The following is a 26,150-nucleotide window of genomic DNA, read 5'->3' as shown; positions in this document are numbered from 1 at the left end:
TCCGGTGCCGTTGCGCTCAAACAGTCCCAAAAGTCCAAAGTTTGTACGTGTGAGTGGGTGAGGTGTATGGGTGTGTGTGTGCGTATGTGTGTGTGAGAGGGAGTGCACGCGTGTCTCCTCTTCTCGCACCTGCCGCTTGCGCTCCGTCCACGGGAGGATTTCTTTACTGGTGTCTCAGGGCGACGCGGCCGGTTTAAAAGCGGCACGCGCCTGGGAGCCCCCTCCTCGAGCCGGTCGCGTGGCGCTTTGACCAATAAGAGCGCGCGGGGCAGGCGCGTGTGGACGGCCAATGAGAAAGCGAGAGGGGCGAGTGCGGGTAACAGTGGGTTGTAAAACCTGTTTAAGCAAAGCGGGGGGTGTCACACGCACAGGAATGTGGGAGAGCACGAGCAGACAAACACACGCAGACACTGTACAACGATGTTTGTGTGTGTGTGTGAAAGAGTTGGTACAGAAGAGTAAAGGCAGTGTGTGAAGTGTTGAATGGATGTGCTTAGTGTGGTTCTGAAGACTCGAGATGAACCTCGAGATGAACCTCTAAAAGCCTTCTGACCCGTTAACAGAACACTACCCTCAGTTAACCAGTTCATCATTCCTTCAGACCTCCATTTACTCACACCTCCCTCATATGTTACTCTCCCTCATGCTTTACCCTTCCAATTCCATCATACTTTACTCTCTTACCTCCTTCAATACTTTACTCTTCTACTTTCTACCCCCATCTTTACTCTTCCACCCCATCATACTCTTCTTTACGCTTCCTCCTCCACTATACTTTACTCTTCCACCCCATCATACTCTACTTTACTCCTCCACCCCATCATATTCTTCTTTACTGTTCCTCCATCACTATAATTTACTCTTCCACCCCATCATACTCTTCTTTACTCTTCCACCCCATCATACTCTTCTTTACTCTTCCTCCTCCACTATAATTTGCTTTTCCACCCCATCATACTCTTCTTTACTCTTCCTCCTCCACTATAATTTACTCTTCCAACCCATCATATTCTTCTTTACTCTTCCTCCTCTACTATAATTTGCTTTTCCACCCCATCATACTCTTCTTTACTCTTCCACCCCATCATACTCTTCTTTACTCTTCCTCCTCCACTATAATTTACTCTTTCACCCCATCATACTCTTCTTTACTCTTCCTCCTCCACTATAATTTGCTTTTCCACCCCATTATACTCTTCTTTACTATTCCACCCATCATACTCTTCTTTACTCTTCCTCCTCCACTATAATTAGCTTTTCCACCCCATCAAACTCTTCCTCCTCCACTATAATTTACTTCTTTACTCTTCCACCCCATCATACTCTTCTTTAATCTTCCTCCTCCACTATAATTTGCTTTTCCACCCCATCAAACTCTTCTTTACTCTTCCTCCTCCACTATAATTTACTTATCCAACCCATCATACTCTATTTTACACTTCCTCCTCCACTATAATTTACTCTTCCACCCCATCATACTCTTCTTTACGCTTCCTCCTCCACTATAATTTGCTTTTCCACCCCATTATACTCTTCTTTACTCTTCCACCCATCATACTCTTCTTTACTCTTCCTCCTCCACTATAATTAGCTTTTCCACCCCATCAAACTCTTCCTCCTCCACTATAATTTACTCTTCCAACCCATCATATTCTTCTTTACTCTTCCTCCTCCACTATAATTTGCTTTTCCACCCCATCATACTCTTCTTTACTCTTCCTCCTCCACTATAATTAGATTTTCCACCCCATCAAACTCTTCCTTCTCCACTATAATTTACTCTTCCACCCATCATACTCTTCTTTACTCTTCCTCCTCCACTATAATTAGATTTTCCACCCCATCAAACTCTTCCTTCCCCACTATAATTTACTCTTCCACCCATCATACTCTTCTTTACGCTTCCTCCTCCACTATAATTTACTCTTACACCCCATCATACTCTTCTTTACGCTTCCTCCTCCACTATAATTTACTCTTCCACCCCATCATACTCTTCTTTACGCTTCCTCCTCCACTATAATTTACTCTTACACCCCATCATACTCTTCTTTACGCTTCCTCCTCCACTATAATTTACTCTTCCACCCCATCATACTCTACTTTACTCTTCGACTTCCACTATAATTTGCTCTTCCACTCTTCCATCTTCATTAAACTTTTCTTTCTACCTACCACCTCTGTCATATTTTACAGTTACACCTCCATCATACTTTACTCCATACTGTACTCTTCCACCTCCATCATACTTCTTCATACTTCTTCATACCTCTTCCAATGAAACCATACCCCTACCTACATTTATTCGTTAACCTTCCACCTCCATCATATTTAACTCTTCCATTCCCTCATACTTTACTTTAACCCCCTACATACAACATATGTTACTCTTCCACACTTTACTTTTTAACTGTAATTTTCCACATCTGTTACAAATCTATCATTTTATAGTTGCTTTTTGAGCCTTAACAGTTAAGGTCTCCATGCTGCGTGATGGATGTTAAAACAAAGCTGTAGTTAAGATTATAGCTGTAAGACTGTAGCTGTAAGACTCTTTAGATTAAACCAGCAGAGCTAAACATCTCACAATCTCAAGTAAGTAAAAAGTAGAAATAGACATACTGAAAGAAGTGTAATAACAATAACAATACAATATATTTATATACAAATCTTATATATTACATTAACCAACAGCAATAATAAAAAATATAAATTTCACACTAATTCGTTATTAACATCATGTATATATACATATAATTGTTGTCATTTTGGCCGATAATAAGCAAACTTAAAATAAGTTTTGTGTTAGTTGAAAAACATAATTTAATGAGTTCTATTTGTTTTCATACGCCAGATGATAATATTAACAATACAGCTGCACATAAATCTACGCAATATTGTACAATATATTTTACAGAATTGGTCTCATTGTAAAATTCCGTTTATTTCATTTGTGTGTGTGTGTTTTAATGAGGCGATATTATAAAGTTATAACAACAAACTCTCCGAGTCTGAACCCCCCGATTCCGGCGCTAAAAGGCGGTGAGTGTTTCTCCATTTATTCATGAGGCTGAGAGCTAAGCGAGCTCTGGCGCCTGAGTGCAGTCCAACTGGAGCCCCATCAGCCAGCCCGCGCGGCCTGCAGGAGTTTCCTAAAGCAAACAACAGGTTGGATATTGTTGCTGTCCATTATTAAAGTGTCCTAAACACAAAGGCGACTCTCTGTTCCATTGGACACGCCTGGGGAGCCTTTGGAAAGTGGGCACAGAGTGAATCTCCGCGGGGCTTCAGAGCGGTGGAGTCTGAGGGCTGCCCGTTTCATTCTTGTCTCCTGGGAAACACACAGATATGGAGGAGTGCGATAAAGCGACTATATAAAACCAACAGCAACAATAATTAACAACAACAACAACAACAACAATAATATTAATAATAACAATAGTAATAATAATAATAATAATAATAATACGACTACTACTACCACCACCAACAATAACAACGATATTAACTATAACAACAACAACAACAACAAAACAATAATAACTAAATTTGGTTAATGGTCCTCTATTAGAAACGTACCTCTCACGTCATCGTTTAAAGCCATTCATGTCTGAAGAGTGAGCTGGAAAAGGAGGCTGAAATTCGCTTGTTGCTCAAAAAGTGAAAAGTGAAATTGCGTCTCTGGCAGGAGGAGAATCCAGCCCTCAGTCCCCGAAGGCTCACAGGCGACATCCAGTGGACGCAAGGTTTACAACACAGCATGTGCTGTAACCACACTCAACACAGCAGGCAGTATTTATTAAACAGTCCATTTGGGAAACTTATTGCCTCACTTTTTCCTAATAAAATAAAACCATAAATGATTTAAAGTTAGACAACAATTAAATTTTAAGAATTTAATAAGAAAAATAGAACATATACAGTTTTGTTGTAGATAGTTGTGGATACAGAATTTTTTGGTTTGTTTTTGCACTGGAAGGATATATACCTTTCAGCTTATTCACATTTTCACTAAACGACAGTAGTATAGGTTACATAGTTCACTATAGTGTTACTATCTTATGTAAAGTTTTGTTAAAAGTTTGTAACATTTTGTAATTGTTGTAAATTGAGAAGTAGTAAACACAGATGTACCTAACCCAACATAAAACACAGTATTTCCCAGCAAATTCTTATGTGCAGTTACCGTCTTTCCTATAATTTTGCTGCTGTCCAATTAAAAAACATATCTCCATTTTTGTTTTCTCCATGGTTTGAACCCTGTTCGAGCTGCTCTGTACACTGTGTGAATAATTCTGCATGAATGGACCAGTAAAAATGCTCTAAATTATTTAAAATGCACTAAATATTTGACACCCTCACCATTTTGGAGATATATTTTTTTCATTGGACAGTGACAAAATCAAAGTAATAATAATAAAAAAATCTAAATCAGCGTGCAAAAGTTTGAACACCTTAAGTTCATTGACTCAGCCATTGATTAGCAAATCAGGCATGAGGCATGCACTAACTGTAAATTAGGAATCAGCTATCTAAAGATGAAAGTAATCAATGCCAACAAGGCAGGGAAAGGCTATGAGAAGATTTTCATATTATGGTGTCCACAGTTCAAGAAATCAAAACCCCTGTATGACTACCAAGAACCTGCATGAAAGTTTAGCTGAGTCAAGGGGGTGTTGCACCATTCCACCATGCAGCACTGCTTGCACTAACATAATCCTAATATAAGAATCACAAGTAGGAAATCTTACCTGTGGCCTTACCTGTGACGTTTCACAAAATGTCATGGTTGCAGTATGCTACAGCACATCTAGGCAATCTAGATGATTTATGGAAACAGGTTCTGTAGACATGATTAGGTCACTCAATCAGCAGAAGTACTTTGGAGGGAAAAAAGGAACTGCATTTGTTTGAGGGAGTCTCTGTGTTGCCACCGGTGGCATTGACAACATTGCATAGGTAGAGGGGAGAATACATTCCACAAAATAGCAGCAAACCATGGATGCAAATGTAAAGCCGTATAACAACTGTATAACGATCCAGAATATACCTTCACCATAAACTACCAGAAGAGACACAAGCTGGGATGGCTCTCTATCAACAATATAGAACATTTGTGAATAGGCCTTAAATAAGCTGTGAATACAAACACAAAGGTTTCCGAACTAGAGGCGTTCTCCATGGAAGAGTGAAAAAGAAATTAGTTAAAAATCTGAAGGACTTTCAGCTGCTACAAAATGCCTTGAGCTCTGATTTATTCCAAAGGGACTGTTACTAAATCCTGACTCTGTAAGGTGTCCAGACCCTCGCACAGGTCACACCAATCATTTTCATGTTCTATTTTTTAAAAGTTATGATAGACACAGTAACTGCATTAAGAATTTATACAAAGTACTGTTTATGACTGATTAGCTACAGAGAGTGTTTATTACTTAAACTTAAATAAAAAAATAGAGGGTAAAGATGAAGAAGACAAGAAAAAGGCCAGAAGAAGAGAAAGAAGAAGAAGAGTAGGAAGACGAAAAAGTGAAAAAAGACAAAAAGAGGTATATATATATATATATATATATATATATATAAAAGAAAGCTAAAGAGGAAGAAGAAGATGGACGGAGAAGATGATGAAGAAGAGAAAAAAAGAAGAGATAATCATAAGGAATTTATAAAGTAGAAGGAGAAAAAAAAAGTTGAGGACGAAGAAGGGCAGGCAGAAAAACCTTTTCTCACTTTAGAAGTCAGATGAAATGACCGGAAGATCTAAGGAGCTAGTATTAGTGACTGTACCAACCCAGCAAAGCCAGAGTATCCATGAACGAATCATTAATAAACAATTAATTAATTTGTTAAACATGAGCACAGATACATGCTAGCTAAGGCAATCACCACAAATGACCCTAAAGCAGACTCCTTAGTGTGAACAACAGAACAGCAAGGGGTGCATTATTAAAATGTAGTCCACATATATTCATACACCCATGCTGGATCCAGAACTTGGCCTTTTGAAGTGTGAAAGATGAGGCCGGCGGGATTGAACATGTAGCAGCCATGCTCTCCTCTACTCACTCGAGCATGATGGGATCTGCTGCTGTGCTATTCTGTGTGTTCCAGCGGGCATGACGTCTGGTGCACACGGTCAGTGATCAGCCAAAACCTCAAACTAACCTTTGTCCGCGGTACCTGTGGTGTGTTTAAAAGTCGACGCGTAGAAATTTGAGGACCTCATGCTCTGAACAAATATCCGGGACACGCAACAACGCAGAAGATCTCGCCACACATATTTCACTGTTACTTCCCTAGAAAGGCCGAAGCTTCTCGGATACAGCAACGACAGCAAAACCCACTGTAGAAAACATGTTTATTAGACAAATTATACACAGAAAGCTTTGCCACTTGTAACAGAGGCCTCAGTTTGTTCCATTTGAATAATATGCAACACATACAACAAAATAGGCCTATATTAAATACTGTACATTATAATCAGTCGAAAATGATCAAGTAAATCCTGTACATACTATGTAAGAAATTAAAAATGTTACAGGCTTAGCAAGTTGTACATGCTTCTTTTTGTATGGAAAAGAACTTGCCTTCATAGATCCAGAACTCAACATGAAATGAAAGCCAGAAAATCCCAACACCTCACCATCAGAGAGGGACCGTGGAGAACTCAATTAGTGCAATGGTGGTCTAACACAATGCTCAGCTTTTTTTTTTTTGTTCTGTAATGTTAAAACTCTATAATCTTCTCTTTAATCCAACCCAGAAATTATCTCCATGTAAAATATACATTTTAACTTCTCTTCATTTTATACTAAATAAAAATCTTGAAATTGATACTAAAGAAAATTGGTTCCTATTGTCATTCAGTAGCCATAGCTTAAGAAAAAGTACATCTAGAATGCTGTCGTCAAAAAACACTGTTGCTGTTCTCTACACACGACGTTTGGCGAATTAGTCTGAGGATAACAAAACTGAAAGCTCATTCTAAACAACTAACATTAGTAATATTAATACAGTGTTAGTGAAAACTGTTTGGATGTGTGTTTTTTTTTCTTTTTTTCTTTTTTAAACTCTTCAAAATGTGTCTTTTTTCAACCTGTCATCACACTTTGATGGCCTTGTTTTTAACAATTAGCACTTAAAAAAAAGTTAGATAAATATTACCCCTTAACATTTACGAAACAAAATAGAAAGTTATTTCAAAGAATTCCCCCGAAGGTGGCTGTCACGTCTGTCTTTCGGGTTTGGCCTGCTGTTGGTTTTGAGGATGCACGGCGAAGGATTTAGAAAGAGCCCTCGGTCTAAGGCTTGTGACGCGAATCCCTTTGAAAGTTGGAAAGCTCTTTCTCGCCTTCTTCCTGACCACCGGAAGCTGCGGCGCCTATCAAGCCTACGGGATGAGGCTATTGTACAAAACATTAAAACGTTGGTTGGTCGAACCCTGGCGCACAGCTGCAGAAGAGGAAAAACTAAAAGGAAGCTTTCTCCATGACTTAATGACGCAAACCAGTGTAAGATGATGGCACTGAAGCAATTTCAAAACTCATAGAAGTAAAACTCATAGAAAATAAGAAAGAAAACAACAGACAGCACTGATCTTTTTTTTTCTTGTTAAAACTCTCTGACCAGACACATTCCACGCATTTAAGATTCGGTATACTTAAAACAAAGTCAATAAAACACATTTAGAAGCCTTAGCTGCATCCCTTGCTTCTACACTTGGACTTGCCAATGTTTTTGTTGTTGTTGTTGTTGTTGTTGGTTTCATTCAGTTTTTCTCTTTTACAGAGTGTCCCATATGTGGGTGTGAAGGAGCCCGGTGGGTGCAGTGCCAATGGCCACAGCACACTGTTAGAAGATACCATTAACCAAAGTGGGCTAGACGAGACTCCTTGAGCAAGCCTCAAGTTATTGCAGGTCTTTAGGTCACTCTGCAAAATGCAGCGTTTTTTCTCTCTCAAATTTTCCAGAAACAAACCCCAAAGTAAACCAAAAAAAAAAAAAAAAAAAAAAAAATGTAAACATCCAATGGTAAGGAGGTTCATAGTATAGTCTCTATTTCACACTCTCCCCATGAACTCAAACCTCAGCTGTGGAACAAAAAATAAACAAGAAAACCCCAAAAAGTAAAATGTAAAGTCATCTTTGTTCACATTAAGAGATCTCCAACTGACCACAATGACAAGAATGAAATCAAACACTATCCTCATACTCAACAAGGAGACGAGTTCAGGTAGGACCAGTGCCCCCACCTCTTCCACCAGCTGAAAAAAAAAAAATAAACGAAGGAAGAAAGGAAGGAAGAGACGATCAAAAAAAGAAGACTCTTATTTACATTTCCATATTCTCTTTTAGGCTTTTTTTTTCTTTTTTTCTTTTTTGTCTCCGTTCTTTCGGGCTCCCCCTCCCCCGATGGTCTCTCATATGGAGGTGCCCCTGTCCGGGTCGTTGCCGTAGCTGAAGCTAGGCGCAGGTGTGGGCTGGTAAGGGATGCTGGACATGGTCTTGATGGGGCTGCGGAAGAAGCCGCCGTTGGGCGCCCGCTGGCGGAAGGGCCCTGCGCCCCGCTGCTCGGGCACGGGTCCGAATGCGAAACCGGCGGCTGCTTTGGCCGACAGGCTGCGGCTCAGCGTCTGGATCTGCTCAGGGATGAAGGTGGTGGTGGTGATGTGAGTGTTGCGGAAGTCGCTGATCTGCTCCAGTGCCTGCCGGGCAGCCGGCAACGAGTCCATGTCCAGGGGCGTCAGGTCGATAGAGGAGGCTGAAAACTGCTTGTGGGGGCTCTCGTCCTCGGTGCACAGGCTGTTGACCCGCCGGTGGAGGTGCTCCAGGTCAATCTCCTTGTCGTCCTGTTGGGGGGAGGGAGGGTTTGAAAAGGTAGGAGAAGTGGAGTGGGGAAAAGGGGCAGGGGGCATTAGGAGTCAGAGGAGGAAATAAGGAGAGAGAGAAAAGAGAGAAAGAAGAGGAGGAGGGGTGAGGGTTGTTACAGGAGCAGAAGAGGACAGAAGAGGTACAGGGGTATAAAGTGAGGAGAGTGGGGAAAGTGTGCGATCGTAAGAGAAGAAACAAAGGAGGATGGGTTAGTGTGGCATGAACGCAGAGTGGTTAGCAGACGAGGGAGGAAGGAAAGGAGTGACGGAGGGTCACAGGTAGAAGGGGAGACAGAGTTAAGTTGGAGAGGGAATTGCAATTGATGAGGTTGGAAATGCAGTTGAGGGGGTAAGTAGTGAAACGTTGACGTTTGCAATTGCAGCAGATGGTGATGGGGAAGAGAAGGCACAAAAAAGGACAAATGCTGAACTATAGTGAGGAAGGTATATGGAAGATGCTTCCACAATGGGCTTGTCAAGAGGCTCTGCTTCATAATTCTGTCTTAGTTCCCAGCTTGACACTCAGAAACTGGGCATGTTTCTGCCTTACTACACTACCACCTAAATAAAAAGGTTCCCGAATGGATCTTGGCTTGGGAATGTGTTTTTAGGCATAGCCCTTATTTGGTATAGACCAGGTGTGTCAAACGTGGTTCTAAGACTCTGGTTCAACCAGAGCTGGTTTATAAGGAGTCTCAACAGCTAATCCAAAATCTAAGCATTATGATAAAAAAGTGCAGGTAAAATGTCCAGAGGCAAACCTTAAAACAAGTCCTTAAACTGTGAGCGTGAATGGAGCCAAGTAACCAAAAAACCTAAACCATTTCTGCAGCAACTTCCTTTAATTTTGCAGAATAAAAAAACTTTGCAGCCCTTTGCTGTATGATTATAGCATTACTAATACTGAGGGCTGATTGACTGGTGAGCTGATCAGTTCTTGGGCTGATATAAGAGGCTTGCACTCACTGCTTGTCATGAATGTATATGAGGAAAAAAAAGCAAAAAGGCTCCTACTGCAAAAGTATTTGAGTATTTGACTTGTGACGGTAGTAGAACTAGTTTTGGTGCTATATAGAACAATTATTGTAAAAATATTCTTTAAACAACAGCCTCCAAATAGTTCTTAATCATAGAGAAGAACTGTCAAACATTTCTTTTCACTAAACCTTTAAATAACCAATTCTAAGAGTTTTATTTTCATATTGGTATTGTAACAGGATTTATTGTATTACAGGATTGTATTGGTGTATACTGTCCCATTTATGATGAATTAACAAATAAGAATTTCACACTAAAGCTCTTTCAAGATGAACCTTTTGTGTTTGATCAATTAGGAAGAATATGTAATTCCCCTCACCAGGACTTCTCAACTCAAGAAGGAGTTGATTGAGATTTATCTAATGAGAAGAAACACTAAACTTCTCAGTGCTGTGGCCTGGAATGAACCCAGTTTGACACCAATGGTACAGACTTCATTATGTTGAGTTTCTTAAAACTTGAAAAATGTTCTTCATACATCCTTTTGCAAATCCCATTTCCAAAAAATGATTCCCCTTAATAGCCATCCACTGAAGGGTTCTTCTAATGGTCTCTCATATGGGAACCATAAGTGGTTCTACTGTGGCATTGGTCACCAACCCTGCTCCTGGTAATCTACCTCTCTGCAGACTTAAGATCCGACCTTAATCCACTCCACCTGATCCATCTAATTATTGGCGTCAGAAGACCCTGATTAGCTGAAGGAGGCGCTGCACTCTTGACAACTGGGAGCTCAGAATTTTCCAACTCAAAATTCCCTGATTCCCACCTACAACTGCTCTTGCAACTCAAGCTGTTTGATGTTGGAAATAATTGGATGTTCACAGCAAGCTAGTGCTTGTTTGGCTGCTGTGCATGTATACAAATAAAGAGCTACTGCTAATATAGCACCAAGATTATATGAAAATATGCAGTATGATAATAAATCTTGCACAGAATGGCTTAACTTTACAGTTTTCCAGTTACACTTCTGTGTTTAGTGATATCATAGATAGATGTTTTAGGAGACACAAAGAGAAACTCATAAGACTGTTTACAGACTCTCTACAGGCTGTTATTAATGGCCAGAGAGCCATAAACGTACAGGCTGGAAACATCCCTGCTCCCATTAGATTCAGGTTGGAGGTAAAAGGTAGAGGAGATCTCCAGGTAGTTAGATCTCCAGGAGGAGCTGTGCACTAGTCTATGGCAAGAAACTGTATTTGGCACCTCTGAGTAGGAGTAATATGTAATCTGAAAATCTGGTTTTATAATATTCCCATTGGTAAACATTGTGTTGTGTGCAGATGATTACACCTCACACACTAACCAATTTCAAAGATTTTCAAAAAAGACAGTCTCCAAATGTGCTTCTCTGCAAAAAGGTTTAAATTGTATGCTATTTTGCTTGGCACACAAGCTGCTGTCTTAATCAATACTGAATTATAGTTCAGCTAACAAAAGAGTTTTCAACTGATTTTTCTCATATTAACCTTTCCCACCACTGACAAGCAGTGACACTCACAGGATGCTGGACTGTGTGTGGGGTTGCAGTGGACCTAGAGGACATAATGGCTTCCTGTATGTGGAGTTTCAAGTGCAGTCCATGGACTCCAGTGGCAGCAGGCAGCAGGACCTGAGTGTTGGGAGGGGGTAGAAGAGGGCCTTGATGGAGTTGGAATTCCATGGTAGGCATTGCCCTCAGAGGGGTGTAGGGCAAAGGGAGGGCAGGGTTTGGGTTTACCTTAAAAAGTAGTGTTGAAAAGGTGGGCATTGTACACTGAATAGAGTAAGCTATAGAGTAAGACCTAGGGAGGCATCACATTTGTAAAGTGACAGTTGGGCAAACAAGTCAAATTCACACAATGTAGCCCAACAGCCAAGGCAAGTTTGGTGGCCAAAAATGGACAAACTGACAGATAAAAGATCAGACAAAATTCAGGCTTTAAAACGGCAACTACCTTTTAATTATGTGAAATACTTCTGTGTATTTTTATAGATAAGTATATATCAGCTACTACAAACTCAGGTCTATTTGAGATTCCATAACAATTCTATATGGTTGCAAGGCAAGTGTGTAGGGGTTATTGTAGTGAAAAGCTACCCGTGGAAAACAAATCTATCTAGCTGATTAGCTTTACTTGTCATTGTTTTTTTCCACTGCACTGTCCCTTTAAATGTGAGTGTGTGTGAATGAATTATAGAGTTATAAGGGACAGGTCATCTGGAGTGCTTTGTTCAACAATATGAAGTATACTGAGTTTATGAAGTATTCTCTAAATCCTCATAAATTCCTCTATGAGAACCACACAAAATAATGCCACTCATGTCATTCGAAAAAAAAAAAAACCCTAACTGCACCTTTTTAAGATAACACCACTTTATAGTATTACCCTTTACTGAATTCCTGTTTTTCTGTAAGCAAGAGATCAGTAAAAGCTTCATCTTAGATATGAATCAGCGCAGCAGATTTTTATTCCAAGGTTTCGTAGCTGTAGCTGACCTGCTGTGCTCTCTCTTATCTACGGGAAAATGTTTAAAAGGAACATTCACATGGGTTTCAGCAGTGTGATTACTTGTAGGCATCAGGCACAGAGGTTTCCTTTTTGGTAATGGTCTAAATGCTGAGTATGTTCTACAAATGTCAGAGACTGTGACTCAAGGCTACTCTATTTTATATGAGTGTTCCAATAGCCATCCATTCTAGCCTGTCAAACACCTGCACTGTGGGTATTTGCTTTTGAAAGAACTTTGAATGAAGTGTGGCAAGAACGACCCGATTTCTATTAGACGTCTGAATGCAAATATCACAGACTGGTATTTACTGCTTAGACTGTATTTAATCTCCTTGTTTGGATCTAAACTCACACCTTTGCAAACTGTATATGGTGTAATGGACTAAACTATCTCATTTGTTTTTTATCTGAATCTTTTTTTTTTTTTTTTTACTTTTTCTGACCGAAATAAAGAAAACAATTCCTTTTATTTCTTGTCTCCCAGCACTACCCCCCCCCCACTAACTACAACTCCTTCACATTACATAATGCCACCCTACATAAAGCACTGCTTCAAGCATGTGCTTCCTCTGAGTCACATGAAGCGTGTCAACTTGTGATCTCCTGAAGATACAGCCCTGATCATTTCTTGATGTCAGTCGGACGACGGTGCAGTGTTCCAAGTCCTTTATCATTAGCCGTATTAGCCACGAAGCCAAAAACCTCTTTGTTATCATAATCTCCACCATTTTTATGCTCTTATTTTCTGAATTTTAGTATCACAATATTTCTCCAAAGAAAACACTAAGGAGGATTATTTATTAACTAAAGGGCCTTCTGTGCCAACTGCTGGGGCTATTCCTCTGTAATAGTAATGTCTGTAATAAAACCTTTTCGGCAGGCCATTGGCCATTTAAGGGCTTAAACTAGGGGTCGGCCTGGGGGGTTGGGGGGTTGGGGTTACTCCACTACCTACGTGTGCCAGAGGCTTGGTGAGTTAGCAGAGTGGGCTGTTCAATGTTGGCAGAAGACGGTTCGCGATGGGATGGCGAACGTGTGGCGCAGGGTGGAGTCCAGAGGTGTGGCGCAGCATGCAGGCGACAGGTGATTGGATGAGGGCCTGAGCGTGAGCGTGATGTCACTCTGTGGCTCGTGGCACGGCTCATCCTGCCTGACAGATGGCCCGTCGGCCTGCACCTGCACAGCCGTGAGCCAGCCCACGAGCCACGGGATGACACAGACAGGTTTGGACACAGACGGACAGGCGGACGGATGGAGCAAGCAAATGAGAGGACGAGATAGAGGTTGTTTAAGATAGGTGGGGGGATGAGTAGAGAAAGACAAACAAACAAACAGTCAGCACACAGACTTGGCTTGTTTTTTTTTTTTTTTGCTCTTTTCTATGTCCAACGAGCCAGATACCTGGAAAGGTGAGATGGTAAAAATGGCATTTTTTCATTTCTCTCCCACGCCCGCTTTAACCCTTCAACACAGAGTACTTATCTACAAAACAAAACAAAAATAAAAAACAAAAACAAATAAACGAATGCGGCGGACAGTAAATCTCACATGATTTTTGCTTCTTCTGACAGAAATCACACATTTCTTGAGGTCAGAGTAATGGTCAACACAGAAGATTGTGTGGCGTTCAGCAACCTCAGGTTATTTGCAAATTCAATAGAACAAATTTTGGCAACTTTTGGACTTCTGAAAACCCTTATGTTTACGTTCTGGAAAGGTTCACACTCACTTTCAAGCTAAGGCCTTTGACTGAAAAGTGAGAGGAAGGAAACTGGCTCTGTAACCCCTTGAACTGCAGACTGATTAATCAGCTCCTAACCTTCAGATTTACTACAAATTATCGGGTAATTGGGAGTGGAACTGAACATTTGAAGTTGAAGGGGTTAATGCTCAGAGGTAATGCTGGACTCCACATAATCATAACAGCAATGACAGAGCAGACATCTGAGATTTCTTCTGCTTTTTCAGGCACATGAAAAGGACACAGCTTGACCAGTGGCCTGGCTTGCGCTGTGCGTTCTCCGGCTCTCTGGATCCAACGGGCCACCTCTCCCCTTACTATTGGCAGGTGGCACTGTGATGTGAACACCATGTTCGCAAAGAGAAACCCACTGGGCGAAACACGCTTTGATGACTTGTCACATCGAATCAGCTTGCGCCAAGAGAGAGAGAGGGGCGGCCCAGGGATCACGGAGAAGCAGAGAAAGAGGAAACAGGGACAAGCTAACACCATGACATATGCAGTGTGCATGTTTGTTTGTGTGTGTGTGTGTGTGTGTATGTGTGTATGTGTGTGTGTGCATGTTAAGAGACAGAGACACAAACACAAAAGATCCTTCTACTGTTTCGGTGTGCACTCAACGCTAGCAAGGTGTCAAAAGATATTACTGGTGCGGGAAGAGATAAAGAAAGCAGTCAGGATGGGTTAGTGATGCAGTAAGATGCAAAGGCACACCACTCAGAAACTAAGTTGTAACACCATGCATGTGAATGGAAAAGAATCTGTGGTGCATACAATGGAATGAGGAAAAAAAAAGATTAAATATGTCTAAGCAAGTAACTGACACACCACTGATGTCCTTGGTATGACAATGGAAATGTGGTTGAAATGAGCTTTCATCGTAGCTTCTTCTATCTTTTGACCTCTGACAATCAGTTTGCTCCTAATATTAAAACTGATTGATCATTCGAGTGTGCTCAATGTGCTTAGCTGTGTGCCCTTGTATGTGTGTGTGTGTTTTGGCTTGTCAGTGAGGCCTGACAAGCTTCAAGTCTGATGGAACCTTCTGGAAGAGCGCAAATGCGCTGCAGGAGCTGTGAGAAGATTCAAGTGTGATAGCTGACCTTCAAAAAGCCACTTTAGAAAAGCTCATAAGAAATCAATTTCCATTTCACCTTATGCTGATAATCTTATCAAGGGAAGCTATTAATTACCTTTCAAGTACCATATGCTTATGCACACTCATAAGCAATAATTAGAGCATGCACAGCCCTTTCAGCATAAAATTTACTCCACATATGTTACCTATGAAGTTGTAAAATGTACACAGCATAGTCTGTACATTTTCTGTAGACATGAGTGAGAGTGAAACCAATATGACACGTTTAGCATGGTGTCATGAATCAAGATCAAGAATCAAGCTTTTTTTTCCCTACAGCTGGTTTCATGTCTTCCTTTACAAGGCGACTAAGGGTGTAACGGTACACAGAAGTCATGGTTCCATTACTAACCCAGACTAACCTAGATTTCCTTTTTAGATTTCATTTGAACAGACAGTTGTGTAAGTTACATATTAGTTTAGTTTTTTTTTTTTTTTTTGGGGGGGGGGGGGCAAACAAGACTACAGGTACCATAGAAATACTCGTAAAGTACAATAGTTCCCACAGTGCCACACAAAATCAAATGGCTTACAGCTTTAGGTTTCCAGGTGGTGCATTTACCCTAATAGCGCGTACTGTGTATTTTCTGAGCGATTGTGTGTACCGAACTGTGACTCCCGTATCATGACGATTCGGTACAAATACATGTACCTTGCACCCCTAAAGGCTGCTACCAACAGATGTGGGTCATGGTCATTTTACCATTGCAGAAGTAAAACAGTAAACTTCAACTTTAATCCATGAGGCTCTTCATTCACCAAAACACCACTGAAAAATAATATTTTTTGTGATCTTGATTCAATTATTTGATCTTGATCAATTATTAACTAAAATGAATCTTCTTTTTAATCTTGAGAGTCTCTAATAACCATGTAGTTACATATTAATAACCCATGCTACAACAAAGCAATGTACATGTATGTGAACTGCTGCTTTTCCTGTTTTTGTGATGCAGTTGTAACTGAAGTTGATATATACATACATACAATTACATAAGCTTTACTACTGTAGTGCATTTGTAATAGCAAATTCATCACCAGTGGTTATACTGTTATAACATAGGTTGTTAAAGTGAATACATAAAAGATACATATTATTAAGAGGGGCCATATTGTTAGTTTTTTAAAATGTATTGAGCTGAAAATCATACAAATCTGAATTTTCAAAAAAGCCTCTTTAAAACTCAAGTGGCTCATATTTAAGCAATGTTTATCAGTGTTGTTACTTTCAGTGGTGTTACTTATCAATACTACCATTGCTTGCTACTGCAAAAACAGAATGACCCATGTAGAACATTAAATCTGCTGAATTGTACTGTATAGACTGCAAATCATACATTTTCATCTATAGTACATTATGTACTGGGGTGCAGGAAGCCTATTGTTTTTGTACATGTTTTCATCATCTTCTCTATATTTGTTGCTATTGTCAGGATATTCTAGCTCTTCTTACTGCTCTGTGTCTTTGGAGTGGTCAGTGGATCAGCAGGCCGAGGCCAGGGTCATTACAGAGATGGCAGGGGTGTTGCTGTGGTCATTGCTGTGTGTGCTGGAGTGGTACGTGGCCTGCTGCTTCTACTGGCAGATGAAAGCTGTTAGGATGGCAGGGGGGGGGGGGGGAGTTGCTCAAGGCTGGACCCAAACCCTGCTCACTGATCAAAAAGCAATCTGGAGGGTGGGCTGTTTTTCTTTTTCTTCACACCTTTGTTTTTTGGCTGGAACCGTGAACCGTATTTGCATGCACTTGCTGTGATATGAGCAGCTTAAAGGCTAGGCTCATCCTGACGCCTTGGCAGACAGGAGAAAGGTAGAGTGTACAGGATGGAACTTGACAGATGTGAGTGGAGCGCATTGTGTTGAGTAGTTTGTAGGGGCTGTATTGACCTGAATAGATGAACGCCTGCAGTTTTACATCTGCGAGCATGACGAGGAGCCATTAGGGGTAAATCATTCCTTCAGACAGAAGCCGTTCAGGTGTTGTGAGTTTTTTAACAGATGAAGCCTGTTTTCTCCGTACATGTTTTTAAGTTGGACTAATTGGTCCATATTTGATGTTTTAAGTGGGCCGTGAAGCCAAATGGATCTGGCCATTGAGAACATCCAAATGATCCCATTTGGAGCGATACATTTGATCTTAATTGCTAAATCTGAGCTGCCAAGACACAGAATTACATTCTACTTGTTTTGCCAATCAATTTGCGTTAACAAGCTAAACATCAAACTGGCATCAAGATCCAGTAGTAAAAGAAACATGCTCTTATAAAGCTGGTTTGATGAAGTCAGGTGCCGCTTCCTTTGATTTAAAGTCCTTGCTACTCTCCTTTGACAGAAATAATAAAGATCAGATTATGCAAGGTTACTAAGGACATCGATTTTGGAACACCTGACTGATTAATTGGAAGACATTCGAAAAACAAGGCTCCATTGTAACTAGAATATCTTTGGCAAGTGCCTGTTTTTTTTTGTTTTTGTTTTTTTTGAAGAGTGTGTTTATGTCTCTGTCTTGAGGTGGGTGTGCCCTCAGAAAGATTTCTGTGCTCGCTATTAGCCTAGCTATCTCAGACTTGACACCTCTGTGCTCTTGGCCCTGTCACCATATTACCAAAATTGCAAAATTATTCATTATAACCAAGTCTATTCTTCCCAATGAAAACAGTAGCTAATAGCTATTATTAACAGTGCTAAACTCAAAAGGGGTTGGAAGTTGGCATTTGTCCCATTAGGCTGATTACCTCCTTCTAATCGATTTTTTATGCTCTACAACCAACCAGTTCCACCAACCCACCAATTCTAATAAAACCCCACCTCCCCAGGATTCTCACCTCCTTGGAGGGCACTCTGGAGCCCTTCCGCCTCGTCCACCAGGTCTCCACAGTGGCAATGAGGCAAGACAGCACCACACCGGCCGCTAGCACGAAGAACACGCCGGCGAAACTATGAATGTCCAAGGCACTTCCGGTTTTCTTGGTGCCCACGGCCGAATACAGGTCACACGGACTGTCCCTGGGCCACCACTTCAGCTTTAGAATGTCCATATCCCCATTCTGCTGCAGTTCCAAGATCCTGAATATACAACATGGAACATAGACAATGACCTCAGAAAGAGCTCCAAATGCTGCAACATGTATGGAAAGTTCACTGAATTCAAAATGGTATACAGTTCAGTACTGTAACTTTCCATATTTTCAGAATCTTTTATCTTATTTTGTTAATAATTTATATGCTACAGCACAACATTCTAGATACCAGTGATAAAAAAAATGGAGAAACATTTCACACGACCCACCTGCTTGAATATGCCTGAAAGTGTGGAGAAATTGACTCCATCTCCTTTACATATCTTTTTCATTCCTGCCTACGCTGCCTACTCTTTGGCACATTGATTTATTTTCGTACTGCTGTCCATCTTCACATGACTGACATATGAAAATTGCTACATCAGTAATGCCAAAAAAGTATGACTCACACAGTCATGCTCAAATTGATCCAAGACTGATTTCCTTTCTTATTCGCCAGCATCTTATTTGCTGTTCTAAATTCTGTTCCAATCGAAAAGGGAGCAAACTTCAGCTCCATCTAACCCCTAACCACTCTACACCTCACTATACAACCAGTGAAACGTAGCTGTACCGCTTGAGGTGGAAGTCATTTGTCTGGCCCCTATACTGCTACACATATACACTTAGTTATATCCTGTACAGTCTGTCTGAGTGTTCTAATATGTTCATTGGCTGGGATCAGAGGGGTAATAAGCACAATTCAACTGTATGTAAATGAAAGTATGGGTACATGCAGTATACTTAAGTTAAAATATCCATTAGAAATGTACGAATCATATCACAACATACCAAAATCATGTCGGCATTGGCAGAAAAAATTCCTGACTCCCCCCCCACTGTTATAATACAACTGGTTACCAATTGTAGTTACCGATTAGTAATGCTTAGGATGTAATTAAAGTCACAAAGGTACAATTGCTTTGGGAAGATGATTATGTATTTGCCTAATATTTTAGACTGATACTTGATGTGACATGTTTATTATATTATAGAAAAGCAGAATGAATGAAAGATATATTTGTACATGAAAATGATTAGCTACGAGCATCAGCACAAAACTGTTATACCAATGCATCACTAGTATTGATATTTAAACCACAAATTAGTGCAACCATGTAAAAAGCGAACGTTACATCCATGGCCCAACGTAAGTGAATAAAGGATGAATAAAATGGCCACATTTCTTCACAACTGTCTAATAATAACAACAGCTAGAAGCTAATAGGACTTCTCTTTCCTGTGGTTTTATTGGTTCACTTCAACCTGCCCCCAGAGGTTTCCACAGTTTATGTCCCATCCAGTGGCATCTGTTGCTGCGGTCGCCAGACTCCCACTCCACTTGCGGACACTAGAGGGCAGTGTCTTCTCAGAAATGCAACAGCATTTTCTCTTCTGCGCCAGTCTTAAAAATGAGCATTGTTTTTAGTGTGTGTGTGTGTGTGTGTGTGTGTGTGTTGGAGGGGGGTGGGGTGCTATAAGGCCAATTCAGCGTCTGGAGATTAATAATTATAAACACGCAACACAGAGGTTTTATGAAAGCCCTTCGTATCAACTGCCCCTTTCGCATTTCGGAGCTCTCTCTCTGTCTTCACCTCCTCTGTCTGTCTGCCTGTCACTCTCTTTCTCATTGGCCTGACTGCCTTCTGTGGCAAGTGACACCACGTAGGCACTCCCTGAAGGAGAGAGCAGGGGACTGCCAAGTGTCTGTGTTCAGACTCTATCTGCAGCTGCCGCAGGCACGCAAGCACATGTACACACAGAAACACACACACATGTGCGTCCTGGCAAAGACTGACTTACATGGTCACAAATACACACACACACATATTGAAGCCTATGTGCTCTCACACAAGCATAATATAAGAGGGGGAGGATAGGTTTCCATGTAACCTCGTACAGCATGAGCTGTTCTCAGTTCCAGTTCCAACTACATTCTAGTATAAAAGCTAAAAAGAAGAAAACGCTGGAAAATGCATGGAATTGTTTCCCTTCAGGAATCAGAAGATTTTTTGTTGATTTCTGTTGATTCTATTATGCGCAAAGCAAGCCAAGCAAAGATAAATTTGGGATTATCTGGTCCCTGTAGACCCAGCATCTGATAACAACACAGTTTTGGACCAGAGGAGTGTTATTTACAGTGAGTTTTGTAATGCATACAGAAAGACCTGTCTAGTTCTCAGTATTTCCAGTGCTGTGAAGCACTAATTACCGTAGCAAACTGTTTGGGATGTTCTGTCCCCACCGTTTTGCATCATTTTTCCCTTTCATTTGGAGACAACAGCATAGCTTCAGCTTACGTTACTGATTAGAGCTCTGTGCAGAATGTCAGGGATCTGAAATGGAACACGATGTATGAGAACAGAGCCTGTACTACTTCTGTCTAACCACAAGAACATGTTTCATGGCATTCAGCACAGCATTCACTTAAAGCACCTCTTTCGACACATGACTATGCCCTTTAATATTTCTCTTTTTATACACTCTGTACACCTAGCAATTTCAAAAGACCATATTTATACTGGGTACGGCCTCAAATCTTTGTTGCATGGATTCCACAAGATGTTGAAATTTTGCACCATTTTGATATGACTGCATAAAGCAATTTTGCAGATTTTACACGCACCCTTTAGTGCTCTAAATCTCCTGTTCTACCACAACAACAAGGGTGCTCTGTTAGATTCAGATCCAGTGAAGAACACTGAACTTGGCATATTCATAAGACATATGTGATCTATGAGCTCAGGCTACATTTCTCCGAAATGTCCAGTTCTGGTGAGCCTGTGCTCACTGCAGCCTCAGCTTTCTGTTCTTGGCTGGCAGAAGTGGAACCCGACCTAGTTGTCTCCTGTTGTAGCCCATCCATCTCAAGGTGGTACAAAGTGGATATCAGAGTTGCTGTAGCGTATCAGTTGTCAGTTCAAACCAGTCTGGCCATTCTCAACTGACCTCTCTCATGAACAAAGCGCTCCCGTCCTCAGATCTGCAGCTCACTGGATGTTTTTTTTGTATTACATAATTGTGAATAAACTCTAGAGCCTGCTGTGCTAAAAAAACAGGAGGTCCATCTGGCACCAACAACCATGCCACTTTCAAAATCAGTAAGATCATATTTTGATGGTTGATGTGAACATTACCTGAAGCTGAAGGCCCATAACTGCATAATTTTATGCATGGCACTGCTGCGTCACAAATGGCCAATTAGATAATTATATTAATGAGTGTACAGGTCTAAATTAATTTCTCGATTAGTGTATTTCCAATCATATGTACAGTCTAATGTACAGCATTATAGCCAATTCTGCATATTTTAAGATGTCAGCAGCTTATTTGTTATAAAATCAGCAGCTAATCAACACCTATTAAATCCGTCAAATTGAACACTTTTTTGAGATTGAGATTTGAGATGTATTACCTAGCAGTACTCTATATTGTGTTCTTTTGGAGATCCCATCTGGAGAGGTTGCACAGAGGTCAGGTGGTATGACTCACTGCCTTTTATCAGTATTGAGTGTTGTGTTTTTGATTGTGCTAACACGTTTGACACTGCTGACACAAGGAGAGGGTGTTGGGGAGGGGAGGCAGGGGCTTTGCTGTGATTCCAAATTTAAAGATCACTTACGGAAAGTGCCAAGAACACTTAGCCATGCAACGCTGCACACGTATGTTGCGAGAGAGTGCACAGAGTGTGTGAGAACATACCCGGGGAGTGAGATCACTCTGTCTATTTGCTTTCAAAAGGCAATACCAGTACAGCACAAATATGCTGTACATCCGTCCAGCACACCTGGCAGCTTTGCATCTAACAAACAGGCTACTGTTCTGGATGGTCATTCTTATCTCATACAGTCCACACCCCTTTACCACACTACCTTTTACACGGTGTAATATTGCCTTGGTAAATGCTTTACTGCCGTAGGAAGGCTTGGTATTCCAGAGCGTGGTGTAGCAGCTCTGTTATTTCATATGACAGGAAGTAACCTTCCACCCGCAGAAGGTCACTTTATATACAGCCCTGTCATAGAGGTAGGATTGACACGCTTTGAAAAATCACCCTCTGAAAGTAACACAAAAGCCCATTACAACATACCTCAACACACTATGCCATTTCATAGGGGATGTGCCGCTGCAGCCCCACGCTATTCATCTCATTTTAAGCTTTTTAACAGGATAAAAAGGATAGAACACACCACACACAAGTGCTTTAAGGAGAGTGCCTCATTCTCATTGCGCTGCAATTTCTCGCATTATGTGGTTCTAATTGTTCTGTGTTTTTATCTGAGATCTAAGTTTTCACAGCATGTAATATTCTTGCTCTATTGCCGTTCTACTGAATGGCACCAATGATTCCTGTTACACTGTTACACTGACTACCACAAAAAAGGGGTTTACTCAAGACATATGATTCAAGTATATTCAATTTAACTTGATTGTGTTCTGCCTTATGCTGTCCTATCCTACTAGTCTAACTGATCTCATTCTATCCTCTGTTATATTCTATTTTTATCCACCATATCTTGATCACCTATTCTATTCTGTGCCATTCTATTCCATTCTCTTTTGACATATTTTACTCCCTACATATTTTACTCCCTATCCAATTAAGTCATTTTATATATTCTATTCTATCTTAAGACCTATTTTAATCCCTATTCTATCCAATAAAATCAGACTATTCTATGCTGTTCTATTTTATGATACTCTATTCTCTTGTTATGGCCTATTTTACTCAATATTCTATCCAATTAAATCCTTTTATCTATTCTATTCGGCTCTGACCTATTTTACTCAATATCATATCCAATTAAATAATTTTATCTATTCTATTTTATTATACTCTATATTTTATGGGCTTTATATTTACTTTCTATTCTTTCCAATCAAATTATTATATTCTATTCTATTCATCTTGTTATGGCCTATTTTTCTTTCTATCCTATCCAATCAAATCCTTTTATCTATTCTATTCTGTTCTATTCTATTCTGTCTTGTTATGGTCTATTTTACTCTCTTTCCAATCCAATTTGATCATACCTGATAATATTCTATCCTATCGTCTATTCTACTTTATATTATATTGTATTCTATCCTGTCCCATCTTAACCTACTCTATCCTATCTGATCTGATCCTATCTAGGATCTATTTTAGATAGATCTATCCTATTTTAATGAGTCAGTTATGCACATTATTCAAAGCTACCTTATCTTATCTCTATTCTGTTCTGTTCTATTCTATTCTATTCCATTACAACCAGTCATATATGCCAGTCTGTTTGTTACCTGATTCTATAGTATCCAATCTTCTCCTCATTGTGGCCAACCCTTTTATTTCCTTTCCTATCCTGCTCTAAATGTTATTATATTCTATTGTCTTCTATTCTATTCTATTCTGTTTCGGCCAAATGTATATACAGCTTTGATCACAGCTGTTTCTTTTTAATGGGTTGGTAGGAAAAAGCAGATACATCCCTGTCAAATTATAAATGTCTCCATGTGTTCCTCAGCCACTCCTTTTTAAAGTGAAAATCCATTAGATGCAGTGTGAGTGTGTGTGTGTGTGTGTGTGTGTGTGTGTGTGTGTGTGTGTGGAGGTGGGGCTTATAATTAATCGCCTGAAAATAGAGTGATAAAGGCTGGAGAGAATGCAGCAGCAAACCACAGCCCATTGTTACTTCAATACCACAGTTTCTTTTTTTGTTCCTTATTGATCACCTGCCTGTTCAGAGGAGCCCACAAAGGCATGTCGCACCGTAATGTGTCGAACAAGCATTGTAACATTAATGACTCCGCAAATCAGCTTCCCTCTCCAGACCAGCACGGCTTTGGAGAGCCTTCATAAAAACAAAGTTGTCAAGGAAATAAACGGCACGTTTTGAGAAGCAAGAGGAGAAAGCTTGGTAACAACCTTGCGGGTTTCTAGCAGCTGGTCTGGAGCAAATTAACACCCCCGCCGGCTAATGAATTAACATCCTGGTGCTTTCAGCAAATGGAGAATGGCGTGATCCTTGGGGCATTAACACCAGGCCGTTCACAGAGGATCAACAGTCCAGTTTCAACCTGAGGATTTCACTGCTTGCCACCCTTGAAAGAGGTACTGTATCTCCAAAGACAAGACCTGCTCTTTTGGAGGTTTTTAGAACTGTGGCCACAAATCCTCCTCCTGGACAACTAAAGACTTGTGAAGGCAGTAATGTGATCAATCAGGTCAGGTGCATTAGGGTTGGATCTAAAGGAACGTCAATTAAAGAGTTGATCCTTTACAGTTTTTACATTAAGCTTTTATTCCACAACTTTTATTCCACAGTTATATGACCTAGCAATATCCCCACCAGTTTTGCACAGAAGTCCCTGTAGTTACTGAGTAATATACATTTGTGTGTAATAAGCCTTGGAGTATTACAGGGTTAAGGTTTCTGGATAGGGATTAAGCTTAGTCCTAGACTACACAGTATTCAGAGTGGAGGTTCTCCATTGAATACAATTAACTGAACACAATATAGTCCAGGACTAGGCTTACCCTGCATAAAATCTACCCCTAAAAAAGATTACTCACACTTGCACAACCTACTTACAAAATGAAAATGGCCTACAAGAGGGATTCAATTGGCTCTCAAGAACGTTAGCCTACCCCTCACCTGATGAAACTACGTATTCTACAGCATTTTAGTAACAAAATACAGAGTAATGCTATAAAACAGCATCTTGTTTTGAAATATTAGCCCTCAGCCCATCAAAAACATTGCACTTTGGCTCCTCCAGAAAGTTTGGGCACCCCTGGTGTCGGGTGAATGCTGTGGCTAATTTAAACAGGCTAATTCCCTCACAAATCATCACAAATCATCGCTGTATTTCTTCAGCACCCAACTGTTTTGTTAAATCCTAAACACCTTCCCTGCCACCCCTCCATGCCCCCACCCCCAGTCTGTCTGTCTGCCTCGTCCTTTTGAAATTAAATTTCTCTATCTTCCCGTCTCCTTTCCTCTTTCTCTCTCCTCCTCTACTCCCCCTTGGCAAGAGTCTCCCCTTGCGCCTTCACCTAAAGATCCAGCAGGAAAAACAACAGCTTGCTAATTTGCAACAGTCGACATTTTATTTATTTATTAAATTTCCTCCACACCTCGCACGCTGACAGTTCCTTAATTTGGGCCCTGGGTGCCGCAAAGTGCACGGAGACTGTGCATCAGGTGCTTGAGATACATGTATGCATGCTAATGCACGGCTTTGGGAGAGAAAGGACGGGGAGGGGGGGAGGGAGAGCGAGCGGGAGAGAGATCAAGGAAGAACAGCAGTAAGCCCGTATGCTTGTTACAGCAGCCGCTTTTGATTGATAGGCTAGTGAAGACATCTAACAGGCAGCAAATGCACTACTCTGCCCGCTGCCTGTCCCTGCAAGCCGCCACTCCAGAAACAAAAATGCCTAGTCGCTGACCAAATGCAGAGACTGGGATCGAGCTGGCTTGGGTCCATGTCCATTTGTTTGGGCTAATCGCAAATGCTTGGCCTTGCTAATGAAATAATTAAATGAGTGCAGATTGGTCTGATCCAGTTTAAAGGAACACTCCAGGCTTCTTCAGAATCTGGGGCCTTGGATAAGTGCTAGTTGGATTTAAAGGTATACAGAGTTAAGGCATTTGGACGACTTCCCCAATACTAACAGTGCACCTGTTGACTCAAAACACACTTAGGCAGATGTGCTGCTTCTACTCCTGGCCCATTGGCTTCTATTATAAGTGTGCTTTGGGTCAATGGGTGCCCTGGGAAAGCGTTCAAATTACTGTCCGTTCTACTGGACCACATGCTACAGATGTGGCAAAT

The 26,150-nt window shown here is 40.8% G+C and overlaps 1 protein-coding gene across 3 annotated transcripts in view; it reads right to left on the bottom strand.

Annotated features, from left to right (window-relative positions):
• Positions 1 to 6,341: 6,341 nt before the first annotated feature.
• Positions 6,342 to 26,150, bottom strand: part of grid2 (glutamate receptor, ionotropic, delta 2) — a 574,752-nt gene continuing 554,943 nt past the window's right edge. Inside the window, exons 15-17 of one of the 3 annotated variants that reach the window (XR_011979819.1) lie at positions 18,102 to 18,342; positions 13,802 to 13,882; positions 8,762 to 8,846 (exon numbers count right to left, since the gene is read on the bottom strand). Coding sequence is in view for 2 of the 3 variants with exons in the window: in XM_072681910.1 (XP_072538011.1) it covers positions 8,418 to 8,846; positions 18,102 to 18,342 (670 nt within the window). In the remaining variant the exon portion in view is untranslated. Of the gene's footprint in view, positions 8,847 to 13,355; positions 13,577 to 13,801; positions 13,883 to 18,101; positions 18,343 to 26,150 lie in introns of all 3 variants that reach the window. The other 2 variants (XM_072681911.1, XM_072681910.1) reach the window with 2 other exon arrangements.

The sequence above is a fragment of the Salminus brasiliensis genome, chromosome 6 (genome assembly GCF_030463535.1).
Source record: "Salminus brasiliensis chromosome 6, fSalBra1.hap2, whole genome shotgun sequence".
NCBI lineage: Eukaryota > Metazoa > Chordata > Actinopteri > Characiformes > Bryconidae > Salminus > Salminus brasiliensis.
The sequence above is the reverse complement of the archived record's forward strand: the minus strand, read 5'-3'. Positions and strand labels throughout refer to the sequence as shown.